The 17,110-nt window shown below is 42.4% G+C and overlaps 1 protein-coding gene across 1 annotated transcript; it reads right to left on the bottom strand.

Annotated features, from left to right (window-relative positions):
* Positions 1-1,178: 1,178 nt before the first annotated feature.
* Positions 1,179-17,090, bottom strand: MMP27 (matrix metallopeptidase 27). Its single transcript, XM_060604559.3, has 10 exons — positions 13,213-17,090; positions 12,162-12,400; positions 10,917-11,065; positions 10,699-10,827; positions 7,603-7,764; positions 7,308-7,428; positions 5,904-6,034; positions 4,699-4,858; positions 3,598-3,701; positions 1,179-2,388 (listed from the first exon to the last, which is right to left on the bottom strand). Exons 1-10 carry the CDS (start codon positions 13,312-13,314, stop codon positions 2,153-2,155), a joined length of 1,533 nt encoding a protein of 510 aa, XP_060460542.1. The 5' UTR covers positions 13,315-17,090; the 3' UTR covers positions 1,179-2,152.
* Positions 17,091-17,110: the final 20 nt, after the last annotated feature.

Raw genomic sequence — 17,110 nt, 5'->3', positions numbered from 1 at the left:
TACCACTCTTTACCCGTTTACCGATTGATAGACACTTGAGTTGTTTCCAGTATTAGCTCTCATAAATAAAGCAATCATGAACTTCATGTACTTCCATTTATATGACTGTGTTTTCATTTTTCTTGGGTAAATATTTAGGAGTGGGGTCTCTAGGTCACATGGTAAGTGAATGTTTAACTTTATAAGGATTAGCCCAGCTAGTTTCCAAAGTGGCTATACAACTTTTTATTCTAACTCCAAGAGAGTTCCAGTCACTCTATCTCTTGTCAGAACTTGGTATTTTCAGCCTTTTTCATTTGAACCATTCTGTTGGGTATGTAGTGATGTCTCACTGTGGTTTGAATTAGTATTTCCTAAATGATTAAGATACTGAACATCTTTTTATGTGTTTATTTGCCACTCATAAAGCAAATATGTTGCTCATTTAAAAAACTGAACTGTTTGTCTTCTTCTTTTTGAATTACAAGAATTCTTTCAATATTCAGGATACAAGTATTTTATCAGAAACATGTTTTGAAAATATTTTCTCCCAGTGTGTGGCTTGAATTTTCATTCTTTTAATATTTTTTGGAAGAGCAAATGTTTTAAATATTGATGAAATTTAATTCATCAATGTTTTCTTTTATGGCTCATGCCTTTGGTGCCCTATCCAAAAATCTCTGCCTAATCTAAGGCCACAAAAATTTTTTTAAAACTTTTTTCTTTTAGAAGTTTTATATTTCTACTAGAAGTTTTAGAAGCTTTAAGTTTCTACTAGAAATCTGTGGTTCATTTTGAATTAATTTTTGTGAACTGTGTGAAGTAAGGATTGAGATTCTTTTTGTCTGTATATATGGATATTTGATTATTCCAGCACTAGTTTTCACCAAGACTAGCCTCGTATCTACTATATTCTAGGTATTAAGCTATACTTCTTAAAATTTTCTTTCTATTTTGAACATGTGATAGCTCTTTTCTATATCCTTTTCTAATAGGGACCTGGGAACAATGAACTCAAGTTGGGGGGTGGAATGTGGTTGTAGTAATTCCTGAGATTTTCTCTGCATATTTTCTATCAGCTGGTATCTGCTTAATCTATCATCTCATCAGAATCAAATTCAACTGACATCCTCTCATCTTCTGGGTCAGAAAATTCATTAAGAGCTTATTCAAACATTTAGTTTTGAGGGTGTAAAGGTAAAATCTAAGCATTAAGAATTTAGAAACTCAACAAATAAGTGGTGTAGCAGAGAGGACAGGAGCTTTCCACTTATAGGTTTAGGCTCAGGTGACAGATAGATTTTCAACATAGGGAGGAAATCTCTAAATTTCTTGTACATGAGATCAGTGTGTGTAAAATCTGATTTTAAGCTCTCTAAGGAATGGTTACATGCGTTGGCCTATGCTTGGGTGGTTGGCTGGAACACCACTTTCCTGCTTCTTCTAGTTTCCTAATTGTTGGGGGAGCACCTGTTGTGTAACACCTCCTGGGTTTCTCTAGGTGATCACTCCTCTTTGGCAGGTGGAATAACTTATTTATTAGTGAATTTGGGGGCAAAAACTGGGCACGTGTGGCTCCATCCTCTTTCTTTCTCTTTGGGCTCCATGCAGCCTATAGAGGGCTCACATTCTTGTGGGGATGTGCTTCTTTCCAGTTCTTCCCATGACTTGAGTCTATGTCTTATTCTAGAATTTGATATTAGAAAGCTAGCTTGCCCACAGTTACAGTTGCTAACATATGCTCTATCAGTAAAAAAGGTGCCATTTTGCTCTTAGGATTGAACGTTATTTCTCAGTGGGTTCAGAGCATGGGTACAGACGAGGGTTGCAGTTTATGCGGCCTCTCCAACTGCAAAGGTCCAGACAAAATAGGATGCTAAAGATTGGTTTAATAAATGTCTGTAGTATTTAGTTATTATAAGACACATGGCTTACTTATCCAAGTCCACAAACACAAAGTAGGCTTACGATACAGTGCGAGTTTTGCTTATACATCATAACTTCCTGTAAAAAGAGTCAGGCAGCTCAAAGTATGTGTTGAGTCTTTATGCAATAGATATTTAGAACCAGGTTGGGCAGCTTACATTCAACAACAGTTCTATTCCACTGTGAAGCAGAGTTCAGACGAAAAGACCTCTTGAGGTTTATTTTAGGTCTATGAATTTATTGATAACTATATATATTTTTTTAGCACATGAACAATACTGAAAATAAGCAAGTTTACATTCGTACGATAAAACATCTCTACTCCTCCGGAGTGTACTTCTTCCTCACTGACACTAAAATCAGATGATGAGTTTAATCGTTCTTTGCACTGAAACCAAGTATTGGTTTTCATCATTCTGGTAATGTTCTTTGCCTTAGGGTCATATTCAAACTGCTTTGATCCACGGAAGAAATAGAAGAATCCTAGAGAGAGGGGATCATATGTTACCTTGCACAACTATATAATGGTTCCACACTTTTTAATTGAATGGGTATAGAATAAAATAATTGGACATTATGGAGAGAAAAGAACCTTCTACAATAATAGAGATATATTTTATTTTACTGCTGTCACATGAAAAACGTTATTTTTATTTTCCCAAGGAAGACGCCAAGGTATGAAACATGAATGTCAAGGGAGTTACCACCTTTCTAGCCAGACTGTGGTTCATGCCAAAGGTTCTCAAACTAGGTTTCAAAACAGTGTCTTAGCGAGCCACATATCCTGTGGATATGGCCTTGGGCCCTACATCCTCATTTTCCTCGAGTCATTCTGCTCCATTTTAAGTATTAAAGCTTTATGTTAAATTTATCTGCAATAAAAGATGGTGTCACTCAGAAAAAATGTAGACTCCTGCTCACTCCACGTTCTAGGTTATGGTTCATTGTCAAAGTCTGAAGATATACCAGCTACAATGGTACATTAAATTGTGCAAGGTTCATTTAAAACTGTAGATTTCTGGATCTTACCCACAATTCTAGATCTTTTTTGGAAACTCTGAAGAATTTGTAGTTTCTCACACAAACCCCAAGTGTGCACGTTAAACTATGCACTAAATAGTTTGAGAGTCACTGTTCAGTGCATGTGCTTAGTCATTTTTAACACATAGAGCTTTTCAAACTCTTCAGGGGGTGTCTTTTAGCGACTATCTTGGATCAATGGTAAGTAAAGTTAATTTTGGTACTTTATGCATAGATTTGAAATAGTATAATAGAGAATATCATTTAGGACTTACTAATTCAGTTTGTGAGAACGTCTGCCTGGTTAGAGTTTATTATTACATGCGCTCCAGAATAGTAAAATTACAGGGGACCTGGGGGGCTTGGTCGGTATCTGACTTTGGCTTAGGTCATGATTTCATGGTTCATGAGTTCGAGCCCTGCATCGGGCTCTGTGCTGACAGCTCAGGGCCTAGAGCCTGCTTCGGATTCTGTGTCTTCCTTTCTCTCTGCCCCTCCCCCACTTGTGATCTCTCTCTCTCTCTCTCTCTCAAAAATAAATAAACGTTAAAAAAATTTAAAAAAAGAATAGTAAAATTACATTAAAATGGAAACACCTACGTTTCTGCGCTACCTTCTTTCACATCCAGTAAAGTCTTCCAAGTATCCTAAAAGTTAGGCATTGATGCTTACCTTTATACTGGAAGGCGGCATCAACTCGGAGACCAATTCCTGGGAAGTACTTCACCACCCTCCGTGGGTACCCTTTGTCCATGGTTTGGGTCGCTTCATCAAACCTGGATTCATGGGTTTGAAAGGTTTACAGGGGATCTTTGCTTGGTGGGGAGGACTTAATCCTTCACTGCTTGGACTCAAATTGGGATGTGGAGAGGAAGTAGCCTCTAGTAGAGGAAAACTATCAGGTCAATAATTAAAATAATTACAATAAATAATTACAATTAAAATAATTAAAAACATGTTGGGGCGCCTGGGTGGCTCAGTTGGTTGAGCATCTGACTCTTGATTTTGTCTCAGGTCCTGATCCCAGCCAGGGTGGTGGGATTGAGCCCCACATCGGGCTCTGTGCTGAGGATGGAGACTGCTTCAGATTCTCCCTCTCTCTCTCTCTCTCTCTCTCTCTGTCCCTCCCAGCTCTCTCTCTCTTTCTGAAAATAATTATAATTAAAAATATATCAAAAATTATGTTTGGCTGAATCTTTTGTATTGTCTTGAAAACAAGAAAAGATGAGGGATAAAAGCCACATCGTTAGGCAGAATGATGCTATCCTGGGGAACTATTAAATCAAAGTATGGGCCCACAAGAATCAGACTCATAACTACAAAGAACACACTGGTGGTCACCAGGGGAGGGGTGGGGGGTGGGGGATGGGAGAAGAGGTGACGGGGATTAAGGATTGCACCTGCTGTGATGTGCACAGGGTGATGTGTGGAAGCCGGAATTAAAACAAAACAAAAAAACAAACAAACAAAAAAACCAAATAAGGACTCAGCTTGGAGCTTTCACAGGTTTTCACTAGATATGTTTGTGTTATTGGCAATTTGGTTGGCTTCACAAGCTTTATTATTTCATCTTATCTTTATTTATTTTTTTTTAAGCTGGAGAAAGATCTTCAGACTCACTGACACACTCTTTTGTTTGGTGAATGTCATCCACCCACATAATTGGCTTTAAGAAGCCTCTAGGTGAGTTCTATTTCTAACTGTGTTAAAGTGAGGCTATGTGGATATTTTTCTGCAGAATGAAATGAAGGGGTTGATTGTCTGTAAACTGACCTCCAGCACCAGATGCCCACAAAGAAGTAGGTTTTTCTTAGGCTGTGGTCACAGACAGCCGCATCGATTTTCTTCACATGTCTTGGGAAGCCAAGTGTATGGATCGATTTGGGATAATCTGGCAAGACTGCATATCCTCTGATCATCCAGAAGTTGTCATCTAGGAAGAGAGGACGTGATTATCTTATCCATTTCCTAGAGGGAAAAAGAGCTGTCTAAAGCAGTTTGAAAATAATGAATGTGTCATCTCTCAGGCTCAATGCCTAGAGATTTAGTGATCTTATGTCTCCATTTATTCTTACTGCTTTCATGAGCTGCTTTAATCGTTAGTTTTACACAAATAACATCCATCTACAGTTAATAGTGTTCATGCACGTGAGTGTGCATGTCAACTGGTTTCACTGTATTGATCATTTCTCTAACTCTGACAACTATGTTTGCACATGTTCTCCTAAATTTCAGCCTCCAAGGATTCTCAAAGGCAAGTAATCTGATGAAATCCAGATGAAAAGTAGCAATGCTGAATTAAATATAAGATTCCAGTTAAATTTGAATTGCAAATAAACAGCGACTAATTGGGGGCGCCTGGGTGGCTCAGTCGGTTAAGCGTCCAACTTCGGCTCAGGTCAGGATCTCATGGTTCGTGGGTTTGAGCCCCGTGTTGGGCTCTATGCTGACATCTAGCTCAGCGCCTGGAGCCTGTTTCGGATTCTGTGTCTCCTCTCTCTGCCCCTCCTCAACTAGCACTCTGTCCCTCAAAAATAAATAAATGTTAAATTTTTTTTAAAAAACAGTGACTAATTTTTGGTAAAAGTATATTCAAAATACTGCAAGGGACATACTTCTACTAAAAACATTATGTGTTTTATCTGAAATTCAAGTAATCTTGTGCTGTTATTTGCCAAATCTGGTGACTGTAGTGGAAAGGGAATATAAAAGGGAAGTGGGTTACCTTCATTTGGTAGAAAAAAGATAGTTTTTAGTTTTTACCATGCAGGTTTCTTTTAGCTCCCATGCAATTGGGATGATGTTTGTCTTCACAGTCACTGAGAACCCCTGGGTAGTTTTTCTTTACAACAGGTACCCAACGTCACGGCAGAAGCACTCTCCCTTTGGCCCGTGCATGAATATTATGTTCCTGGTACCAGAAAAGCCACTGACCAGTTCAGGCATCCAGAGACACAAACTGTGATGGGCAACGTTACCTTTAAAAACTAGAATCTTATCTTTGGGGTTCTCATATGCAGCTTGAATATCCGTTGGCAGCAATGGCCAGAACGAAGAGATTAGTTCAAATTCAACGTCAGTGATGTCATAATAGATCCTCCATACGTGCCTGTGTGAAACAAAACTACTTTACACATGCAGCCTATACTGCAGTGAAAACACTGTAAACCTAGGCTGGTCTCTTATTTAACTGGCTAGCATTCTCATCAGATAATTTAGAGCATGAACACAATTTTCCTCGGCAAATTTAGGTGGGTGTGGGCTCAGTTCTACCCTTTGGACGGTCAAGGTCAGGACATGCCTTTGTGCCCACTCTCCTGGGTGCTTAGAGTAGCAACCTACCCACAGAAATGTCAATTCTGAGAGATCAATGGCCTCATTTTTGCCAAAGCAGCAATACTCAAGATTTGAAGGCAACACCAAGCATTCTAAGAGGAACTCATGGGTCTGATGTTTGCTAGAATGAAGAAATGTTATCAGTGCATGCTATAGTATTTTCTCAGATGTTCCCCTCTGGCTGTAAAGCTCTGAGTCTACGAAGGAGACCCACAAAGCCCTGACATTCTGTTTCCCTTCCCACACTGGTGATCCCTCCCTGAGACCCCCAGGTGGCTGCAGCTTCTGCTGTGAGGAGCATGTCATCTGAGTGCTGTGTAGTTGTGGGTGGAGGCTGACAGATCTCAGATACTCTGCCATTGTGCCCATACCCTTGTGAGATGGTCTATGTCCCAATGCTTGGTCTGGAAATACAGTCACAGTACACACAGCTGACTTACTGTGTTGCAATTCAAGTCCAGTAAGTTAAGCACGGCGAGAGAGAGAGAGAGAGAGAGAAGAGAAGAGAAGAGAAGAGGAGATTTCCTACTATAGCCACCACACTGAGGCAACATTAAGGAATGGTCTACTCAGACAGTGTGAACAACTGTCTCCCTAAGTAGGAAAAAGACCTAATTTTTATCATTTGGTGATTTCCAGAGGGTAAATACTCCAACCATGGGCAGTTTCAAGCTACCAAAGTGAGGTGAAATGGTTTGCAAAAGTCCCCAAAATTTAACGATTGGCTCCTGAGATGGTATAGGTCAGCTTCAGCACCGCTGAGACTGGTGTACTATTTGAGCTAAGAAGTCTCTGGAAGTGACTCTACCACACCTTCTTATACAAAGGCAATGAAAAAAAAAAATGCTTACGAACACTTAAAAATTAACTTACCAAACAAGCAAGAGATAAATACACATCATAAAACATTCAAGTGCTATGGGCAGTTATAAAATGTAAAGGAGGAGGAATGTGTTCTCACTATCTGTGATTCTCTCTTCATCCCCAAATCTCTTGGAAAGAAAAATATTCACAGGAAGTTGAGGTGTTTAAGGGAAAGGGTTTACCTGCCTTTAAAGAACATTACTTCTCTGCGCAAAGTGGTGATAGCATCAAAAGTCAAATCAGGATCACAGGCATGGGGGACAGTGGGTTCCTTTGGCTTAGCAGATGCCTTAGGTAGACTCCCTTTGATGAGAAAAGAAACACCACAGTGAATTAAGAAGGCGTGTGGAAATACCTACAGAAGGATCTTACTCAAGTATTTTCTTCATGGTGATATTTCAAGAAGTGATTTTTCACTTCCCTTCTGGAAAGCTTCCTATTTAGTTCACGTATATTCAGATTTATGATGTTGCTCACCATAGATGGATTGGATTCCACTGATATCATCCTGAGAAAGCGGGTATTTGTTAGGATCCAGGGAGACATAATTTGGGAACATCAAAGCTGTCTGATCATTGGAGTGCGAGAGCCCCAGTGCATGGCCAAATTCATGAGCCGCCACAAGAAATAAGTTGAATCCTTAACAAAAACAGGAAAAACATAGGTATATGGGTCAACCAAAAGGAGAAGGGTTACATCTGAGACTAGGAAGTAACTGAGGGGAAAGAAGAAAAGGCTTGCCATTGCGGGGATAATTCTCATATGCACCATGATGTATCTGGGAAATGTTTCCATATGAGTAATTGGTATTAGTCATATCATGGAGAGATATGACCCAGAGCAAGTACATGGCAGGAAGCAGGAGTATCAGAAATGGACCCTATGTAGAAAATAGAGGGGCGCCTGGTGGCTCAGTCAGTTAAGCATCTAACTCTTGATTTCGGCTCAGATCATGACTTCACAGTTGGGTTCAAGACCCACCTTGGGCTCCGCATTGACAGCACGGAACCTGCTTGAGATTCTCTCCCTACCCTTCTCTCTTCTCCTCCCACCATGTGCACACACGCACACTCTCTGTCTCAAAATAAATAAATAAACTTAAAAAAACAGAAGCCACCAGTTTTTGGTTGTTGCTGGGCTACACTGTATGAGATCACGTATCTCCTACTTGTATCCTTCAGAGGTTCCCTGCTGCTATTGGATCAAGTCCAAAGATCTTAAATGGCCATTTATGATCTAGTCCCTGCCTTTTTTCCGGCCTCACATTTTATTTCGTATTTCATGAGCTAACCATACTGAATCATTTGCATGTCTCATTTGTGCCATAGTCCTTATTTTTAAAAGTGATTTAAATGTTTACTTGGAGGGGGGCCACGGGGCTCAATAATGATCCATGAGATCACGACCTGAGCTGAAATCCAGAGTCACATGCTTAACCGACTGAGCCACCCGGGCATGTTTCTTCTAATCTCTGTATTTTACCACCTACATTCTGTCTACCCAGAATATTATCTCCCCCATCCTTTGTTTGCCTAGCTCTCCTACTTGTTGCTCAGGAAGCCCCACTAGAGTCATCTCCTTCATGAGGTTTCTCTTATCCCTCCACCTACTATCCAGTGTTTCCATAGACTCAGTGTTTAATTGTGTCATAGCACATACAGGACTGCATGAAGCAACCTTTCAGTGCAGGGACTGTGTCTTAACAGCCTTTTACTACTGGTGGTTACTAAACTACCTATCAGTAGCAGGTGCTTAATCATGGTTGCTGGATCTCCAGGTGTTTGCATGAAAGAATGTTTAGATGAGCTCCTGCACAATGCATCGCCCCCCATCCCCCGTACTTCCCCATACTAGAGGGCTCGCCATGCATGGTGAAATTGCCTTTTTATCCTGCTGTCTCTCCCACTGGTCTGTAAGGTTCTAAAGATAACACTGTCCTTGGACTTGCAATCAAGCCTATGGATCCTAAAGAAAAGGCTGAGCCTTCTATGATGGAGCCTTGTCCAATGATGTTTGCACAAAACAAACCTGGACCGGTCAAGAATTCTCTTATGGTTCTTCATGCTTTTGTGCTCTGGCCTTTGCTGGCACCTCTTATCTGGCTGGCAGTGTCACTGGGTATGCTTTTGGACAAGACGAGTGACTCATTGAAAAGATAACTCACACTCAGGTCATCTCAATGAATTCCAAACCTTTCTCCTGGTTTTTCAGACACTATGTTGTCTGTGTCCCATTCACCATTTCAGCCTGGCCTTCTGCCACAATCCTGGTACATGAGTTGGTTGGGTTATTCTGTCCAGAACACTCTCTATGCCACTTTGCTTTCTGAGTTCCTGCTTAGCCTTCAGTGCAGGCTTGGTATCACTTCCTCCCCTGACCTCTGTGTTTGGGTTCAAATTTCTTTTACATGCTCCTACTACATTGCCATTGTTTCTTCTATCTCAGTGTTGGTCAGACTGATTTTAATTGCCAGTTGACAGTGTGTGTCCCCTAGACTGTAAACCCCTGAAGGGCAGGGTCTGTGTCTTGCACACTAACATTTACTCCATTTGTATCATAGTGGGTGTGGAGTAAGGGATTTTTGATTGACTTCATTTACCAAACACGTGGAGCATCTATCACGTGCTGATTTGAACAAACTATGAAATTGACCCACAGACTATCTGGAGTTACTTGGTCAGGACTAAACTGTGATCTTGTATACCACACATAAAGAGAGCCATAGCCTTGCTCTCCTGGGACCCTGGAAACCAGACACCAGACCCAAGGCGACTGGAGTCAATGACAGAAAACAACGGGGAGAATCTGAGAGTTTACGGAGAACTGCTCCTTTGTTGGATGCACGCACGTTTTCTGCAGTAAAGTTTTAGTGTTTGTTTGAAAAGTAATAAAATATTTCTTATTTTAGTACCAGGCAGGTGTTTTAAAGAAATAAAACCAACACAGTTGCTCTGAAGGAATAGTTTGAATGTAAAGATTAGGGTCAACTTCCTTCGCAGGAAGGAAGTTCATGCTTTTAAATAGACCTTGTACAGGCCATGAACTCACGCACCATCCTTCGATGACTAACTCAAGATGACCACCTCCCTAGAGTCTTCTTCAATCTGGAAGCCACAGATGACTTCTACTATCGGTATAACACACAGCACACTGTGCCTTGTGGGGTGGTTATGTGGTCTGGGCCTCGCACCACACAACATCATGACCTCTGAAGGGCTGGAAACTTTCTAGTACAACTTTGTGGTCCGTCCGATGCCTTGCACAGTTCCAGGCACATAGTGGACCTTCAGGCGTTGTGGGTGTATGAATGGATGTATGAGCACAAGAAGAATGCGCTGATCACAGCAGGATGAGCAACTTTGGGAGCGTGTTGTGTGGATAAGGCCCTGACCTGTACAAGCACAACTGTCTGAAAGGATACTGAATACTTTCATCAATGTCATCTTGGAATATGGGAAACTGGGGTGGGAGGGGGTGGAATTGAGAAGTAAAAAGCAACTAATTGCACAGCTATTCGTTCCAGGGATTGTGCGGAATGATAAAATTTTTGTTCAGGAAGAAGATGGGACTCACCTGCTCCATCCTTGGTCCAGTTTTCATCCTCATCAAAGTGAGTGTCTCCACCCAGACCCAGCCCGGGAGGGAAGGCGTGGCCGAGGACCCCCAAGGGGCCGTCGAAGTAACGAGGACACCGACCGTGGACTGAGACACAATTCACAGGGGAGAAGGTCAGCCTCTTCAAATCTCCAGAGATGAAAATAGGCATACTTTTCTGTCTGCTGTACCCTTACCTCGGGTCCTAAAGGCAATCATGATGTCTGCGATCCCCCTGGAAGTCTTGGTGAATGTTAGTGGAGTAACCCTGCTCCACACTTCTAGGCCATTCCTGATAGCCTCGTCCACGTCTGCTCGTGACATATCTGGAGTGTAGTTTACGATTCTTAAAAATTTCAAAAATAGACCAATTGGTGGTTACACATGCACATAGGCACACACAGACACAAAGAAAATCATTTCTTATCGATTGTATGCCGCAGTGACTTCTAGTATTGTGCTATTGTTGCACGTGTATCATAATCATACTTTTCTACTTTCACAAAAGCTACACAACCCAGTCCTCCCATCTGCCCTATTGATCAGCTAGTCTTCTAGCACTTTACAAATGGGGCTCAGAGAGGTTAAATGACGTCCTTAAGATCACCTCCGAAGTGGGAGAGCACTAATGTCATGTCTGTGCTTGCTGTGGACATGGGTGTATTACACAAACATTTTAAACAGATTGGAGGTTTGTTTTCTCAGATGCCTGTGGAAATCAGCCTTGAGCATGTGTCTCAAGAGTCTCCCTTGAGAGCCTTAAAGAATTACTCACTCAGAAAAAGATTTTCCTCTCGTTTATACTCCCTATCTTGCCAAACCTAGTTTTATTTTAATTCCTAAGACCCAATACAGTGAAGGAAGAACTAATCCTCTCTAGGGTCTATCGAGAGGGCCCTAGAGCAAAGTCAAGGCCACTGACTCATGTCAGAAGCACGCTTCATCCTCTTCCTGCCAATGAGCAGCCCCCTTTCCTCAACATGCCTGAGGGCAAACTCCGTACTTCACACCGGGGTCCATCTGAGACCCGAAGGCTCTAACCCACCTGTGTCCGTGACATGAACTGGCTGTGCCCCAGGCTCCTCCCATTCTCTCCTGATCATACTCCACCTGCACCTTCAGCCATCTGCAATCAGATGGCGGTGCTTCTGGTCCCGCCAAGGAAGCAGCCGAGGCCAGAGACAAAAGCAAATCTGTCAGAGCCAGTCTGCTGGTAAGACTGACTATGGCAAACAACCTTCTGTTTCAGTGTCTCTGTTTGAGGTGGTCCTCAGAGTGGTGCCGACGTCCCAGTTTTGTGGGGAGAATTGATATAAGTGACATCTGGGAAGGGCCATGTACCTAGCAGGTGCTTGGTAGAATAAACTCGTATTGTTATTGTTCCTCGCAGATTATACCCCAAGGTCTTGGCTTAGGGGGAAGTGAGTTGGTGGAGTCATTACCTGTATGTGAGGTTGTGTCTCCTCCACCCCGGGAGAGTGTAGCCATACTGACCCACATCAGGCACGCCACACCTGGGTGTCGTCATGATTGCAAGAGTGTTTGAGTCCAGCTGTCCAGTCACTGTCAATCCAAAAAATGCTTGCATTTCCCGAATTTTGCCATCTATGAGAGTCCTGTTCTTGCTTTGAACAAGATGACTCCCTTCTATTTCAAGAGAGTAGAACTGGTTGAGATATGCCTGGCCAAGGAGACAAAAAAAAAAAAAAAAAAAAAAAAAAAAAAAGGCACAGACTACAAGACAGCAGATCTGTATCTCAGGATAAAACAAAATTGCCTGAAACCCTTTTGGGCAGTGGTGGGGGGTGGGGGGAGAAAGAAATAAGGAGCCAGGGAAGGAAGGAGCCAGACGGGGAAAGAAGAAAGGAAGGAAGGAGAGAGTCACCCTGTGTTTTCCATTTTCAAGAAGTGGCTGAGCTGTGTGTGACCAGAACCTTCCAAAGCACACAGCCTGTCATGCTCCAAATCCCCACAGAGGACGATCAGCTTCTTCTGCTTGGTAAATGACCACACATCTTACCCATTTCTGCTGTTACTTTCACTTATACTCCCTATAAATTTTGTTTCCTTGGGACAAATTCTAGAAGAGATACGTGGTTTTTCATTTGGCAAATTTAATTAATGTAACCAAACATGGCAAATTCACAGGACTGATCTTTAGAGGTAATGTCCAAGGCAATGTCTTTTTCATGCATATGGGGGTAAGCGGACTAGAGTTAGAGCTGGGCCCCCGTGGTTGTACAGAGATGTCCATTTCTCCCAGGGCCACCCTCTTGCTCCTCCCTCTGTCTTTACTTGGAACCGTCATGAGAAATGGTGGCAAATCTCCTTCCCCACCCCCATCCCACCCCGCACACGGTTACTTGGTGTCCTTGGAGCTGGGGGAAAGTACAGGAATCTTTTGGAGGAATTTGCTGTCTTTTTAGGTTCCAAGACAATCGGTACAATTCATTTTTTACAGATAGCCGACATCAACATTTATGGAGACAGTACCTGTGCCAGGTGCATGTTCTCCTCAGGGTCCATCTTTCGGGCTGTAGGAAACGCAGAGGAAAATGTTACACAGAGCAAAAACAGAAGCAGAAGGCTCTTCATTCCTCTCTCTTTTCAGTTGAAGCCTGTCTCTGTTGCCACAGAATTTAGAAAACAACAGTGAGACGTGGCATGAATTGGCTTGTATCGTTATTTAATTCGTAACAGGCAAGGACCACTTGCCATGAAGTGTGTCATGATATGCTTTTTTTTCCCCTTAGGTTGACTTGATTTTGCAATCATGATCTGCAGTTGTTTTTTTTTTTTTTTTTAGTAAACACAATCATTGCTCGTTACTGAATTGAATAGGACACCAAGTCGGCCTCCAAGTTACTTTTGTCCTTGTGAAGTTGGGAGGTTTTCCTATGTTCGAAATTCTTGAGAGTTTATAATTTTCTTTTGAACGAACCTTCCGAATATCTTGGATAGAAAGGGGTCGTGAAAGGACACGGGACTCAGGAATCAGATTACCCTAATTAACTAGGACAAACTTCACATGTTCGTTGGGCACCTGTATTTGCCCGTCACCATAAATGGAAGCATGAAGAAGATACTGTTCCAATCTGGTTGGAGAATTCAGACATACACAGACGTGAATGCCAGACACAGGCAAGTGGCAAAATGTACAGAGAAGATTCCAGAGCTTGAGAAGGGTAGGGGGAGTGGGTCGCTGTTAATGGAGGTCCTGGCTGCAACAGGCAGGTGGGGCTTCCGCTGCATCTTGAAGAATGGGTACGATTTGAACCCCAGAGAGGATGTGTGGAGGGAGGCCATAGGAAGCAGGTAGCACAGCAGAAATGAAGCGCAGGAAATCTGGCCAATGGGAGCAAATATATGTGTAGACAGCCAAGCGAGATGGGGGTGGTTGGTCTAAGAAAGAGTGCAAGGAAAATGAATGTTTGGAATCTTTTCATGCCTCAGAATGTCCCTCATTCCATCCTGACACTTGATCGGGGGTGTGTCTGTAGAATTTCAGGCTGAAATAAATTTTCTGTAGAACGTGGAAGGTAGTCTTTCCTTGTTTTCTAGAATGTGTTATTGTTGCTGGGGAGTCTTTTGTTCTGATTCTTGATATTTTTGCTTCTGAAAAATGTTGGAAATATTCTCTTTATGCAGATATCCTAAAATTTCATGATGTCTTTTGATGTGGTTTTCCTTTTTTCTTTTCTTTTTTTCTCTTTTCTTTTTTGCGTTAACATTGCTGGGCGTAAGCAGTTCTGTCATTATGAAAACCTCAAGGGCACTTTCCTATGTTATTTGATAATTTCTTCCAACCCGATTTTCCTTCCTCGTTCTGGAATCCATATATCTATCGGACCTCTTGGATTGAATCTCTTTGCTCCTAATATATCTACTACCGTTTTCTGTCAACATTATTTCCCAGCCCAACAATTATGTTTCTTATTTCAGCTGTATTTTTAGTTTCCAATGTTCTCTGAATATTTTACTTACTCTTTCTTTTTCTCACATTTTTAAGTGGTGTTTGGATGTAAAATATGGCTTATCTTTTGAGAACTTATAGTATTTTTAAGTTTATTTTGACATCTTCTTTTACTCCCAGAATTGCCTCTGTTTCTTCAACGTTTCTTTCTGGGTGTCTGTGTTTAACACTGGAAAATGTTCTCCCGTGTTTGGATCCTTTGTGCTGTGCCATCTATTCAAGAACGAGAGAGCAGAGAGCTGCCGGGAGGCTCTGGGAGCGCGGCCAGGACTTACGAACCGATGACCCTCCCTGCGGGGAGGTGGGGTGTGCGCCAGACACTTCGTGTGATGCATTAGTTGGGCTAAGATTTGGTTGAACATACGAGAACTCAAGGTGACAGATGATTCATAAAATAAAAGTTATTTCTCGTTCACGTAGCAGCAGTCCGGGTTGGGAAGGGCAGGACCTGTCTGACAAGTCCCCACCCCGAGGACGCAGGCAGCATCCACATCAGGACACTTCTCTCTCCGTGCAGCGCTCCGTGGTCCAGGCAGCTGCGTAGGCCCCGACCATTGCGTCCGCATTACAGGGAGCAGGAAGGAGGACGGCAGAGAAAGGAGGGTCCCCGTCTCTTTCGAGAAGCCCATGCAATAATCTGCTTATGCATTTTGGCAAGACGTGAAACACTGGCCCCATGTGGCTATAAAGACCATGGCATCTGGTCTTTTAGCTGAATGCGTTGCTGCCTCCAATCCAAGTGGGGTCTTAGGAGGCGGAGAAAGGTCACGTAGGCTGTTAGCAACATGTGCCACCTGGAGATTTCTACAGTGTCACAATCTATAAAGCTTCCTTCTTGGGCTGTTACATCTCTCCAGAGAAGACTTCTCCAATCTCCCATCGTTTTAAGCTCCCACCAACAGATGTAGGAGATGTCTCTGGGACCCTTTCTGCTTAGTTCCCAGGGCACATGACATCCAGGAGCCGCCTGTGAGGGAGGGAAGTGAAGGAGGAGTGCGCCAGCCTCCCAGCCCTTCGAGATGTGAACAGTTAAAAGGGATTGGGTTGGCTTCTCGGGGGGTCCAGCTGGAATCGAGCCCAGAATGCCCATCGTAGGAAACTTGATCACACGTATTTGTACTGGCTTTTCTCGTCCACCTCAGGCTGCCTGCCTCCCCACTCTTGCTTCCTGGGACCACGTCCCCAGTGAATTAATTGCAGCAACATCTGGACTTGGGCTTTGGTTTCAAAGAAATTTAAAGGAGATAAAAAAATAACCGCATTAAGTTCTAAGCTCAGATTCTGGCAGCTCTTAGGTTAACTTCAGTTTAACAGCCAGAAAATACCACATATTGTCCAGAAGAGAACTATAAAATGAGAAGCAATTTTGGAATTCTTTGTTTCACTTCCTATAGCTGTTCACTTCCTAGGACTCTGTGAAATATGGTTAAAGAAATAACAAGGAACTCAGTTCTGCTCTCAAAAATGTATAGGTGGGCCAAGAACCTCTCATAACTAGTTAGCGCAACAAGCAGGTGTTCTGAGAGGAAGCTCCTACCTCCATGCCTGAAAAAACAGACGTAAGAAGTCTTAGGAAATATGATAGTCTGAAATGGACTCTAATGTTAAAAATGAAATACTCTGTTCTGGGTGACTCGTTGATTAAGCGCTCGAGTCTCCATTTTGTCTCAGGTCATGATCTCACAGTTTGGGAGGTCGAGCCCTGCGTCAGGCTCTGCATTGACAACACAGAGCCTGCTTGGGATTCTCTCTCCCTCGTCTCTGCCCCTCCCCAGCTCTCGCTCTCTAATAAATACACTTTAAAATTTTTTTTTAATGTTTTTATTTATTTTTGAGACAGAGAGAGACAGAGCATGAGCAGGGGAGGGGCAGAGAGAGAGGGAGACACAGACTCCGAAGCAGGCTCCAGGCTCTGAGCTGTCAGCCCAGAGCCTGACGTGGGGCTCGAACTCACGGACTGTGAGATCATGACCTGAGCCAAAGTCGGATGCCCAACCGACCGAGCCACCCAGGCGCCCCTAATAAATACACTTTTAAAAAAATTAAAAAAAAAATGAAATACTCTGTTCTTACAGGTTCTTTTGCACTTGTTATATTGACGCAATGAATTACTCTTCTCTCTCTCACTTCCCCTAGCACAGTACCTGGGGCATGTCTGCGATTACTTACTGTTGAATGAATGAACGAATGGAATGACAGTACATCCTAGTTTGTTTTCTCATCTCGGAAAGTAAGTTGAGAAAAATGTGCTGACATATTTGAGGGAATTTGTAAAGAAAATCGGATCTTTACAAAATATTTTGTAAATGAAAAGGGTATCTGAAAGATTAATGTCAATGTAATAATTCTGGTAAGACAGTAAGTGCCTGCAAATATAAAATCTGCTATTCCTTTTTATACTTTATATGAACCATGTGG

Source organism: Panthera onca, chromosome D1 (assembly GCF_046562875.1).
Source record: "Panthera onca isolate mPanOnc1 chromosome D1, mPanOnc1 haplotype 2, whole genome shotgun sequence".
Classification (NCBI taxonomy): Eukaryota; Metazoa; Chordata; class Mammalia; order Carnivora; family Felidae; genus Panthera; species Panthera onca.
This window is presented reverse-complemented; position numbering and strand designations above follow the sequence as displayed.

What these genes read in the sequence shown, in the direction of transcription:
- MMP27 (XM_060604559.3), bottom strand. Translation starts at nt 13,314, where the DNA reads ATGAAGAGCCTTCTGCTTCTGTTTTTGCTCTGTGTAACATTTTCCTCT. An exon ending in CTGGACCAAGGATGGAGCAG is followed by an intron (nt 7,765 to 10,698) that starts GTGAGTCCCATC and finishes GTTTTTGTTAAG; the next exon opens with GATTCAACTTATTTCTTGTG. An exon ending in TAAGATTCTAGTTTTTAAAG is followed by an intron (nt 4,859 to 5,903) that starts GTAACGTTGCCC and finishes CTCTCTTCCTAG; the next exon opens with ATGACAACTTCTGGATGATC.